The sequence below is a fragment of the Trifolium pratense genome, linkage group LG7 (genome assembly GCF_020283565.1).
Source record: "Trifolium pratense cultivar HEN17-A07 linkage group LG7, ARS_RC_1.1, whole genome shotgun sequence".
In the NCBI taxonomy this organism is placed as follows: domain Eukaryota; kingdom Viridiplantae; phylum Streptophyta; class Magnoliopsida; order Fabales; family Fabaceae; genus Trifolium; species Trifolium pratense.
The window spans coordinates 31,789,521-31,803,325 of NC_060065.1; the positions used below are offsets into that span (position 1 = coordinate 31,789,521).

The following is a 13,805-nucleotide window of genomic DNA, read 5'->3' on the forward strand; positions in this document are numbered from 1 at the left end:
GGTTCATTAGCATGTCCGGTCCAACAATCAGACCAGACCGGTTTACCTCCGGTTTCCGGTTCAACCGGTTCGACCGGCCGGTCCGGTCCGGTTTTTAAAACACTGATAAGGAGTATGGCACCTTCACTTCTTTCTTGATACCCTTTTCTCTCTTCTCTCTCCACAAAAGTCAATGAATGACCTATGAATGAGGGTCCATATTCATTTTTTTTCCAACCTCAAAAATTTGATTTTGATTGTTGGGTCTTACAGCATCATCACACCCTCTTTTGTTCTTCAGATGAAAGAGGAATCAGATTTCTGAATCACATTCATTCAATTTTTTCCAACTTTGATTCATCAATAGGGTCCAAAAGGGCCATTTTTTGTTGTCAAAGTTTAGAATTTTTTTATTGGGCATTTTCATTGTTGATAAAAAATTGATTTTTTTAGATCAATTTGTTAATGGGTCATGCTGAATTATTGTAGTAATTGAAAATCTGCTATTTTATTTTTGGAAATTTGGAAAATGGAAGATCAAGATTTTTTAGGTTATGAAACATTTGTTAATGTTGAGGAGGAGGAAGAAGAAGAAGAAGAAGATGAGTTTTGCAGTTGTTGTGAAGATGAAGAACATGAAGAAGAAGAAGAAAGAGAACAAGATGAAGAAGAAGAATGGAAAGATACTGAGGAGAAAGTGGTGGAAAATTTGAAGGAAGAACTTGATGAATTTTCAGTAAGAATGTTCTTTAAAGGATTATCAATAACTGGAATTGAAAATTCAACTTCAGGGTTTTCTGGAATTGGAGTGTTTATGGAAAGATCATCAAAATTTTCTCCTATAAGGGTGCAAAAAAGGCTTGATTTTTATGCTGATGAGGCTATGGTTGAATACTTAGCACTCATGGATGGTTTACTTGAAGCTTTGCAGAATAAGATCCGTAGAGTTTATGCCTTTACAGATTCTGAATTGTTGTATAAGGTTAGTGATTCAATAATTGATTCTATGATTTATTTGTTGTATAAGGTTACTGACAAACCCTAGAATGCCAAAATTGAATGTCATTTGTACTTAAATTTTCTTTTTTTAGTATTGACCCTGTTTGGATAAACACCTTATTTTAGTGCTTATGTATATGTTATTTCTACAACAAAAGATAAAATCAAATCAAATTGTTTATAGTCCTTATAAGATATAAGTTGTTGTTTTCATACTATCATGGAGTACTTGTAGAAACAAGCCAAACCAGGCTTATGCACATGTAATAAGTTGTTTTCATAAGTTCTCTCAAACAGAAGATAAACTCAAATAAGTCAATCCAAACAAGCCTATATGCCTTGTTATTTTTCCTCCATTTATGCTTCTTAGTGTTCATGTTTGACTTTTGTGGATGAACATATGTAAGCATTATTTTCTATTTCTTACTTCTAAAGTGTTGTGCAATTCTTGGTTGTGCTTAAACATGCTATGATCTTTTCATTTCATAATATTTGTTTTCTTAATGCATCTAGTATGTATATCATTTACTTCTCATTTCCTTGATTTGAATTTTCCTATTTTTGGACCCTTCGTTTAGTTTCTTTAGTTTGCATGTTAATTTTTTTTTAGAGGTTCATGTACTAGAAGCCATGTTATGACTCAATTTCATCATCACATTACTATTTTCTATTAAAGGTGAAAGGATTTTCTTGATACTGCTGTTTATCATGCATGATGTATAGGCCCTTTTCTCGACCATAATACGAATTCTATGCGGACTACTAGGATTAGTCACCACTCAAACATCACATATAGCCTACAAAGTTTTTCTTGACACATACATTAATTGACATTACTTTGATATATGCCATTGTCACTACACTCTATTCACTCTTAAGTTGTGTGTGTGTGTGTGTGTGTGTGTTTAGTAGGTCACTTGTCTTTAACTATGTTTTGTTTGAATGTGGATCTTTTAACAGATAACATTTGAGGAAAATTCGGACATGCCGCTTTTGATGGCATTAAGAGAAAGGATTCTAGAACATGCCAATAATTTTGAAACTTTCGATCTGAAGCTTATACCAAGCATTGATCTTGAGCAGCCACTGCAGTTGGCCAAAGTAGCTATGGGACTCGTCACTTTTCCTGTGACTGGCAAAACATCACTCGAGAATTGCTCTATTTGTTGCGACGACAAGCCAGTACCAATGATGATTACCTTGAAATGTTCACACACATTCTGTTCACATTGCTTGAGATCCTATGCTGACGGTAAGCTACAATGTTGTCAAGTCCCTATAAGATGTCCTCAACCCGGATGCAGATATTGTATCTCGTCACCCGAATGCAAGTCTTTTCTTCCATTCACCTCGTATGAATCTCTTGAGAAATCCCTTTCGGAAGCAAATATTGTGCAGTCAGAAAGATTTTATTGTCCGTTTCCGAATTGCTCCGTTCTCCTTGATCCTTGCGAGTGTTTATCGGCAATGGACGGTTCATCTAGTCAGTCAGACAATTCTTGTATCGAGTGTCCTGTTTGTAAGAGGTTTATCTGTGTGGAGTGTGGTGTTCCTTGGCATTCTTCCATGACCTGTGAAGAATACCAGAATTTGCCAGAGGAGGAGAGAGATGCTTCTGACATTACATTGCATCGTCTTGCTCAGAATAAAAGGTGGAAGCGTTGTCAGCAGTGTCGTAGAATGATTGAGCTTTCTCAAGGTTGTTACCACATGACATGCTGGTAAGATACAACATCTCTTTGTATGAAAATAAAAATGCAATTCATTTTATATGCATTTCTCTACGTAACCCATTATTGCATATCTGAATCTAACTTCGATGTTGCAGTCGAAGTATATATTTAAATTGGAATGACAGCTTATAAAAACTTACAATAATACAAAAGCGACAGATCTGCCAACTGAAACTAGTTTTACATGCGAGTTTTGTTTTCTTATTTGTCTTAATTCCTTCTTACAATTATATGATAAGAACTTGCATATACTCTAAAAATTTAAAATGAAACTTTCTAAAGAGTGTAGACCGATGTTTTAAGAACCGGACCGAAGATCGAACCGGTTAGTGTTCTTGGTCATGATTCAACCAGATTGCAGTATTGCCGTGATCAAACCAACCGACGAACTGGCTGGTTTGGTCTGGATTTTAAAATATTGGTGTAGATCTTAATTAAGTATATGGTAGGTATTAGATACAGTCAAGAGGAAATATTAAATTATTGATGGAAGGACAGCCCTGTATCAAGGTGATAACTGATAACAGGTCTGGTTTCTGGAAATACATAAAAGCAAATGCAGAAAAGTTATTTCCCTCTCTCTCTCTCTCTCTCCCCTAAACATGGCCGGGTGCATTGCACTTCTTACTTTGATTAGGTGCATCCTTGCTCTTTGGATTCGTCTCATAAGCCTTATATTTTGGGCTTTGGGTTTGCTTTGATTTGAGTTTGAGATTTAGAATACTTGCAATCTGTATGTTGCTTAGAATTTGGATTGAACCTAACTCAACCCTACAAAACCAACTTGTAAGTTGAGGGATGCCCCCTACTTTTTTCAGGTCATATTTCATCCGATGTGAACTCTTAACCCCCCAATGCCCTGGACTAGACTTGGATATGTGGAGCGTGACTTAACTTACCCGATAATAGGCGATTTAATGGATCTTGCATAGGCTCTAATCTTAGAATTTAGATTGACTCTAATCAACTCTACAAAACCGCCTTGTTAGGTGACGGATGTTTCCACTTATAAACACATTTTCAAGCCATATCAGATCAAATGTGAGACTCTTATAGTTTCAACCAGTGTTTTAAAAACCGGACCGGTCATCGAACCGGCGAGGGTACTGGGTCACTGGTTCATTGGTCGAACCACTGGGTCACTGGTCGAACCGCATGACAAACCGGATTAAACCGGATTAAACCGATGGAATGAACCGGTCTCTATGATAAGACTATATAGTTATTAAACCGGTTGAATCAGATAACTCGGTCTTTAAAAAAGTATAAAAATATGAAAATTTGAAAATTTCATAAAAAGAATGCCATAAATTCTATAAAACAAGGACATATACCACTAATAATAATAAATAAATTTTTATATAAAGAATGTCATATACAAATAAATTATGTTTATAGGTTTTAAAAGAATAAATAATAATTTTATATCTTACCAAAAAAAATTGTATGTCAAATATACTTGATTTATTTTTATTTGGTTAAAAAGAAAAGTAGTCTTTTTATAATACTTTGGGCTATTAATTTACCTAGTTTTGTTGACCCAAAAGCCCAAATAAAAGCTATAACCCTAAAATTGAAATTTCATTACTCCTATTACACAACCTACTTGCACAGCAGCTCTATCTTCTCTCTTCCTCCATCTGTTACGTTTTTTCTTTCTTTTTTCTCTCTTTTCTTTGATTCTTTTCTCCTCACTATTTAGCCAGATCTTTGTTCTTTCTTTTCTTTCTTCTTTTCTCTCTCTCTCTGCCTTTCTTTCATCTTACTGATTTTTTTTTTCTTCTTTCAAACATGCCTAATATTGATTTTGTTAGCCAAGGTTAGACCTTTTCGGTGATTGATCTATGGATTTCAGTTCATGGGATGATATTGTTACTTTCTTCTTGGAATATTCAAATGGGTTAATAATTTTGAGCAAACATTTGTTTCTTTTCTATTGTTATTAGTTTTGCCCTATCCAATGTTACTTCTTGTTATGCTTTGGATATCAAGTGAAATTTGTTTCGTTTCAAAACAATTTCATCCGTTCTGCTTGTTGTTTACCGTAACAAAAAAAAAAAGCGTACAAAAGAAAGAAAAAAAAAAACGTAAAAAAAAAAAGCATAAAAAAAATTTAAAAAATCTGCCCGCAAATAAACCGGCCGGTTCAAAAAACCGCCGGTTCACCGGTTTTTCCGGTTTCCACCGGTTCATTCCGGTTTCCACCGGTTCATTAGCATGTCCGGTCCAACAATCAGACCAGACCGGTTTACCTCCGGTTTCCGGTTCAACCGGTTCGACCGGCCGGTCCGGTCCGGTTTTTAAAACACTGGTTTCAACAGTAACTTCATACAAATAAAGACCCTTGCATTACATGTTTCTAGATGGTAATATTTAGACTTGGACTAATGAAATTGTTTTTTAATTCTGTAAACCACTATTGCAACCATCCAGTTTTTGAAATGGATGTGCATGTGTGTGTGTGTGTGTGTGTGAGAGAGAGAGAGAGAGAGAGAGAGAGAGATGAGAGAGAGAGAGAGAGAGAGAGATCAGTTAGTGATATATGATCCAGCTACTCAATGATAATAGGCTAGATTCATCTTGATTCCCTGGTTCTACATGCACTGTTCAGACCTCAATATCAGTTTCAGATTGTTGTACTCAATGTAATCTATGACTTAATGCCGCAGGTTCAAATTATTTTGGTTCTCTAGGTAAGTAGTTGGTACTCGGTAGTGAGTTCTATAATAGTAATATGTTTTGTGAACAAGGGCATTAGAATGATTAAAAAAAATTCCCTTTAATTTTAATAATACTAAAAACAGAATAGTGCTGTGAAACAACTAAAGCAAAAAACTACGAACTTGTTTGATTTGTTCTTTCCTGAAGAAATTTTTAAAACAGAAAATAAAGCGAAGATGACATAAAAATGCAGAAAAGCGTTTGTCTGCAATATAAATTGAGTATCAGTTGTAAGGATAAAAATGCAGAACTGGCTGTGCTGTATGAAAAGAGGTAGATAGAGAGATTGTTTCAATAGTTTGCACTATTATTAAATCTGTTTATGGTTGGAGATGCAAACCGCATTAAATGGATATTTTATTGGATAGAGTGGATCAATGTGGCGGGAGAGGATATAGGATTTGAAAATAGTTTTGTGATCGAAAAGCTTCAATGATTTTTAGACTTGAAAATAGCAAAAAGCTGATTTCTGCAAATGAAGTTGCAGAAGGGATCATTTTGAGATGATCAGCTATTCCGGTTACATTAATTTTTAGGTTAAATGTTTTTCATCCCTATAAATATACCAACCTTTATCTTTAGTGTCTACAAAACAATTCTTCAAACTTTCGTCCCCTACATATTTTCCGCTACTAATTTTAGTCATCGTTTTTAACAATAGTGACATGTTAGAATATTACAAAATTGTTTTGTATTATATTAGAGGATCTTAAGTTATTTCCTAGGATCAGTTCACAATCTTAGATTATCTCTGAGGATTGGATTTATATTACTTTTTATTATTGTGATTTGTTCTTACCCAAGAGTGCTTAGATGAGATGACACGGGCCTCTTCTAGCTTAACCTGGCTTGGGCATGCAGCAGCGTTAAAACTCTCGAGGAGAGTTTGCCCCCCATTTTGGTCCCACAAGGTTTGAGGGATTAGTATTGCGCGCAGAGGATATCCGATTTATACCCAAAATTTTGATTTGTTTTTTATTTTTCTCTACATATAGGATTAGAGTTTAGTCTTCTGCATCAAGTTAGTATCAAGCCATTATCAATAATATTCAAAGTTCTTATTATTTTCACTTATACTTTTATCTAAAATCTCACAACTTCAACATGACATCTGTCTAACAGAATTCCACTGACACCTATCTAATGGGATTATGCGAGGCCAATAGCGAGGAAACTCATAGTTTGTCGGATGGGAATTTACGGTGCCACAAAAAATTCTTACTATGAACTTAGAATAATAATAATAATAATAATAATAATAATAATAATAATAATAATAATAATAATAATGTTTGAAACTTCCTCTAAAAAAAAATGTTTGAAACTGTTTTAGTGAATACGATCAGTATTGGCATTATTAGCCGCGAGGAACGAACAAGAGCGAAGCACAGAACACTCTGTTTTCATGTCTGTTATGCACTTTATTTTTCTTTATCAAATTATGAAATTATTACTTTTAAGTTATCTGAAATTGCTCAAGTATACTAGTTAAGTTTCATTAGTGCTATTTAATATTAAGTGATCTTTTTTACCATTCAATGAAAATAGAGTATGTTAGATTGTTGAGAAGTTCAGAAGTCTAGGTTGAATTTTGTTAGTATAACATAAGCAGTTACATCGATAGTTTTGATTTCATGTGTCTAAATTTCAGGTGCGGTCACGAGTTCTGCTATTCTTGCGGTGCGGAGTATAGGCACGGCCAACAAACATGTCAATGTGCATTTTGGGATGAAGACAGCCTGACAAACACCCTTCAAGAATCGGAACAATGGACATGGGAGACTTCTACGATCATGGATGCATACTCAGATCAAGAACGATCACAACTCGCACTTATACAACGGTTCCTTGATGGCGGTTTTAGTCTCAGTGACCACAATCCCTACCAATCTCCTCCTCCTCAATGTACAGAATCCTTTGTAGACCCTTTGAAGGATCTTCATCAACTTCCATGGCTAGAGAGATTTGTTTCTGTGATAAGTGATAACTACTATGAAGATTACTTGCAATAAAATTGTGCTACATCTTACACTGCATGTTTGGATTGTCGGTGAGCTTGGCCGAATCAGTGTGTTGCCATGATTTTGAGTGAACACCATCAAAAGCACTAAGATCACAGAACCCCCAACTTCTACCTATGATAAACCTCCGCAACTTTGAAAGAGTAATAACATCAGCAACAATCTGAGATGGAACTTTTCTGGTTCACTTCCTAAAATATAGAGTTCTTCGAGTTGTGAACATTTCCCTATTATTCGGTTAATAGTTTTCTTCAAGATATGTACAATATTTCAAATCAAGCAACTTCAAGATATGAACATCACAATGTGTTAGTGATTTTGATAAAAGTTACACTTTGGAGCTTCAGAAAAATCATGGGGTCGTTGTGATTTCGTCAAATTCACTGTCAATCCAAACATGCAAATAGTTAGCTCATCAACTTCATACAATCACATGTAGAAAAAGTGGCCACTTCTGATGATGTGTAGTAACCATGTCATGTGACTTCTTGTATGTTCTTCAGTTTGATATCTTTGACCTAAGGTTCATGGATATATTGTATTAAAGTGAACGATTTGTTCATCATGAGATAACTCTTTAGAAAAAGAAAAAGGAACATTGGAAGATAAACTAGTTTGTCTGTGGTTTGAGAATAATACAATGTTGGTCAGTTGAAAGAAATTCCGGATTTTGTTTTTCATCTTCTAATGCTTCTCTACTGATGGTGATTTTAACCTAATGGCTTGATCTAGTAGAAGCATGTTAGGTCTGCAAATAAAGAAAATGCATGCATATATTCCTTGGCTGAAGTTCTTTGGGTATTTGAAACTGCAGCGGCGCAATTCGTGCATTCCTGGCAGCGTTGCTGCGAATACAAGGATCATTACGTTGCTGCGAATGTGAAAACAAACAAGTGCATAATCTGTTGTGAAATATAAATTTCTTTACAGTTATGTTGTTTATTAAATATTTTTTAAAATCTTACAATTGACACAAGATTTTCTGTTTACATTTATCAGTCTAATTTCACTTCATTTTAATTTTTTTTTTCTTTTTTTGCAGAAAATGAGCTGCTTGCTGTTAACAATTTTGAGGATCATTCTATTTTTTAAGTGAATTGTTAGGAAAGAAAACCAATCGTTAGTTAGGGTGGCAAAATAGGTCAAGTTTGATAGATCGGGCTATTTTACCCGTTATTTGGGTTGAGAGAGTTAGTTGGTGTGTCTCGTCTAACTCGCTTAAAAAATGGGACAATGATTGACATAACATATTGGTTAGTTAAACAAATGGCATTTCTCTTCTGCTACCTCTGTCGTTTTGGATTTCATGTTCACTCGATCCAAAAACATATTTTACATTAACCCTTTATTAATATATTTATTATCTTTAATTTGCTCTTAAGAAAAGAATGACTAATTTCTTTTTTTATTGTCGAGTCACTCTATCAATCCGTCGAAGAGTGGAGTAGGAGTTTCATCCCACCTACTTAAGTTGATCCGCTCGTCCTATTCCACTTTAAACAAATTGATGGCGGGTAGCCCAAAACGGGACATCTTGGCCGGTTCATTCGCCAACCCTAATAAATGAAAACAATTTGAAGAATTTTGTTGTTATTAGTCATATTCATTGTGAGCATGTTTAAAACGAATTCACAACATAAAAATAATTGAATAGTGTGGGAACATATGAATGTGAAGATGCAATACACTTGGTTAATATTTGTTGTAGCAAAAATGTTACTAAAGGTGATGTTGAAATTGAAACCGCGTCGGTGTAAATAGTGAGAAAAGTGGGTATGAATTAAATAGAGAAAGATAATGGAAATAATATAGTGAAAGGAAGATATGATAAAACTTGTTGTCCCATTTCCATTATCTTTCCATTTCATGATTGTTGAAATTTTGAAAATGTTGATTACTCGTTAAAGGTCAAATCTATTCAATGACTTTGTTTTCTTCTCTTAATATACTTTAAGGATTTGGAGTCATATGTGAAATTTCCATATTCAAATATGTATTCACAAATTTATACAAGGTGTTACTAAATAAAATAAAATCATACAAGCTGTATTCAACTAGTTGAAATGCTAAAATGGTTAGGTTGGATGCTATGACCAAAGTTCGAACTCTGATCCCTCCATTTTAGGTGTATGAGTTTTCAGTAGTTTATTATTTTCGTTTATTTATCGAAAAAAATAATAAATAAACATATTCATATAAACCATTAGATGGAACAAGTGACTAATGCATTTCTTCTAAAAGAACAAATTTCACTGGTATCCAATGATGTATTGATATTGAATATTTTTTTATAAAACTTTACTTACTTCATATTAAACATTGGTAAGTCTAGGGTCACATTTTCATGGTAATAATATTGTGGATGAAAAGAAAAGAAAAAGATATATAAATCAATAAAAACATTTCACTTTTGCTTATGATTAATGGGAGGAATTTTTAGTATTTCTTATGTTTAATAATTTATTTTATGATTTTATTAATCTAATTGTTGATTAAATACTACTTGAAAAATTAAATTAGAAGTTCGATAATTTTATCATAATCATCATTATAAAATATGTAAACTTTTCCACAAATCAAAAATTTATATTATGAATTTAGAATAAAGAAAATTCTAATTATTATTTTTTTAATTGTAGGATCTATTATATTAGTCCTCTAATTTATAAACATGATAAATTGCACTTTTAACCCCTATAATTTTCACAAATTTATAATTTCGGCTAACTTTCATAATAACACCTTGACCCCTAATTTTAGCCTATTTTTTCAAAAGAGTGCCCACACTAATTTTGACCAAGTCAATATACACATCGATAGTAACTTGAATACCACGCACTACAACATTTTAGGTCTACCGCAACGCCTAAATTTTGGGATGTAGAAAAACCGTTCTCATAGAGGGTCAAAGGCAACGGTTTCGGCAAACCGTTGTGGTAGTATATATATTTTTTGCCAGTTTTATACAACAGTGGAAAACCGTTCCCATAGATGAAACAAGAACGGTTTTATGTTTAACTTCTACAACAACGGCTAAAAACTGTTCTGATATAATTTTAATTATTATAATCAAAATATATAATTAAATCCATTTTTTTAGATCGAATAATATACTCATAAAACGTTTCTATTGTATCAAACTAAAAACATAAAATAAAAGGTTTTTCTCCCAAAAAAAAAAAAACACATAACACGATTCTGGAAACACAATTTGCTCTTCTTGCTCTAACCCAAAATTGGATCCATGGAAAAACCAACTCTACTCTTCTTCTCCAAATTGAATCCGTTCATCCCAAATTTCTTCTTCTTCTCAGATTCAATTCACCATAAACTCAGAAATTGATTATTAGAAAACGCATTCAAACTTAGAAAACGCGATTCAAACTTAGAATTGATCTCCCAAAACCCTAATCCTTTCCGCTGAGTTGATTTTGGTCACAAATTCAGAAATTGATAATCCCTTCAGTTGTTATTCATTCCAAGAAAGCGGTGAACCCTAGCCTCATTCATAGCAACGCCAACTCTTTCGTCTCGTCACCGAAGCTCTCTGAAACACATTCACGAAAAGCTCATTCCGTCTCTGAAACGCATTTACGAAACGAAGCTCATTCCCTCTTTCTGAACACATTCATTCATTCCCTCTCTCTGAAACGAAGCTCCTTCATGGCCTGAAGCTCATTCACGAAGGGAAGCTCGATCTCATTCCTTGAGGTTCAAACGAAGACAATCGAAGCTCACTCATGTCAGGTACTGATATTGCTTCTTTTTGTGTTTAATGTGATGAATTTTAAGGATTAAGGATATAAACAATTTTAGGATTAACTGTATAAACATTGAATGTGTAATGCTATTAAGGTGTTTGATTTTATGCCTGTGAGAGATAAATGATATAAACATTGATTTTTGTACTGCTTTTAAGGTGTTTGATTTTCACTTGTAAATTATCTTTGGGTGACTATTGCTAATATGTAACATGACTAAAGTTAAAGTGGTATTATTGTTACAACTGTGAGTTGTTCCTAAATACTGTGAGAAAACTAATATGTTTCTGCGTTTTAGATGTGTTCATGAATATGTATATAATTTTGATTTTTTTTAATAGTTAACTGGGCCACTGAGATTTTGCGTTCTCAAAAAATGTCATTAGTGTTGGTCTTCTATCTTTGTGATTAAGCTATCTTAGTGTTGTGGTGCTTTTGGATATTATTGTAACTAGACCTTAGTTTTTTATTAACCCTTTTGAGCATATGTTACCATATTCAATATCAATGTCATGAATTGTTCATTCAATTGGGGTTGTGGTCATTTGTTCAAATATCATTAAGTTGCACCATACTAATGTTGTTTTTTCTAAAAAGTTTCATATCTTTTGCATATTTTACTACCTTGCTTATTTTGAATCCAATATGATACGATCGAAAGTGTTTTGTTTACTTTCAACTTTGTGTATTGCTACATCTGCCATTATATATTATATATGCTATTATTATATGTTATTATTATTAATTAGGTTTGCTAGCCAATTGATGCCTAAAACAAAAGTTGTGCCTCCATTTGTTTGACAGTATGTCACTGTTGGAGCTGATGATGGAACTTTGTTCATTCAAGTACAAATTTTTACTTCAGTTTCGGAGAATGGGTCAGTTTTAAGTTTCTTAGCTTCATAGTTACTTTTGTAAGTCTTTTGCTTCTGATATCCATTTTGGATTGCAGGGTTAGCCCAACTGTGTTAGGCGCAGATTCCTTGTCATGCAAAGGTCACTCATTCGTTCTTTTCAAAACCTCCGGATACTTGTTCTTAAGAAGGGTTCTAAATCAGATGGTCAAATATGATTCCTAGAGGTTAGTGTGTGTATACCAATGGACTGTTGTAATGCATTGAAACTCATGAAGGAATTCCATCAATGTTTGATTTTTCTATGAGCCACAAATAGAAGACTCTAGTGACTTTACTTTTTTTCTTTGAACTATTATCCACTTGCCAATGTTCACTATATTGGTTAGGGAGAAAGATTGATTAAAAGTTGTGCATATATATTTCGAGACATGAAAAAAAAAAAAACTACTTTCTATTAGAGACACCAACAATATTAAGGTATGAATTTAATTATAACCTATTGACAATTTTGACACCTCTAAATACATTTTGTTCAGTTAGACAAGGTGCTATGATATTTTTATTTTTCAGATTTTTTTCTTATTCCTTGCATGCTAAATCTAAATTAGCACCAAAGATGAAGCAGTGAAACCCATTGTTTTTAGTTAATTTGTTTCTTGTTTTTTTCAATCAATGAATTAATTAAACTTTTTTTATTGTATATGCAGGGATGTGATGTTGCATTGCAATTACATGTCTCTGTAACTAGCTGAACATGAAAGGAACAATGTGAAATTCTTTTTATTCTGTTGAAGCTATAGACAAAGTTTGCCTGCATTCATTTGAGTTACTAATTAATTTTGTTTTCCATTCCTTGCACATTTTGCTCTTTTATGAGTATAATCATAAAATCAGGTTCTATGTGCAAAATGTTTGTTATCTAATTAGCTTCAATAGTTCCTCCCAAATTCCAATAATCATTTCATTTTTGGACTAATTATATTATATAGTACTTATATTGTAATTCTTTTTATTTTATTTTAGATCAGGCTGACCTTAAAAGGTCGATATTTTTGGCTTATGGGGGCTTATTTCGGTAAGACTTTTTTTTCCTTCTTCCTAGTTACTGTTATTTGTAATTTCTAGTTAATTAAATAAATATGATTATATATTGCTCATATCATACATATGTTTTCCATGTAATTGCAGAGTTATATATATACAAGAAATTTGGAAGGTAGCTAGAGAGGACGTCAAAATACTACTTTATAATATGTTGTAGTCTCATATCTTAGTAAAGTTAATCTTAGTTTTATGATGTATTGTTATGTTTTTGTTAAGAAATCATAGTAATAATGTATTGTTCATTAGGATATTTAATGACTATATACATGTTCAACATATTATAACTTGTACTGCTATATAATAGTAATTTGATTTGATATGTTTTCATATCTTATTTTGGTGATATTTAATTTTTGTGATTGCTATTGGTTCTTTTTTATTAATTATTATTTATTAATTATTAGTATGAAAATAGAAATTTGATGTTTTTTTAAAAATAAAGACATACATTTTACATCGGTTGCTGGAAGTGCCAGTTGTGGAAAGTAGATTTTTAACATCGGTTTCTGTCCAAAACCGATGTACCATGGACACCAAGGTGAGAACAAATCGCTTCAAAAACCGATATAAAAAGTCATTCCAACCGATGTAAAACGTCATTATTCTAGTGGAATAAACCGTTCTCTAATT

At 33.0% G+C, this 13,805-nt stretch overlaps 1 protein-coding gene and 1 long non-coding RNA gene across 2 annotated transcripts; both read left to right on the top strand.

The window, feature by feature from the left end:
• Positions 1-107: 107 nt before the first annotated feature.
• LOC123896818 (E3 ubiquitin-protein ligase RSL1) lies at positions 108-8,133 on the top strand. Its single transcript, XM_045947202.1, has 3 exons — positions 108-961; positions 1,939-2,699; positions 7,084-8,133. Exons 1-3 carry the CDS (start codon positions 509-511, stop codon positions 7,442-7,444), a joined length of 1,575 nt encoding a protein of 524 aa, XP_045803158.1. The 5' UTR covers positions 108-508; the 3' UTR covers positions 7,445-8,133.
• Positions 8,134-10,599: 2,466 nt separating this feature from the next.
• LOC123898025 lies at positions 10,600-13,522 on the top strand. Its single transcript, XR_006805191.1, has 5 exons — positions 10,600-11,200; positions 12,019-12,092; positions 12,167-12,295; positions 12,779-13,146; positions 13,260-13,522. It is a non-coding gene; the product is annotated as an uncharacterized LOC123898025 (long non-coding RNA).
• The last annotated feature ends 283 nt before the right edge of the window (positions 13,523-13,805 follow it).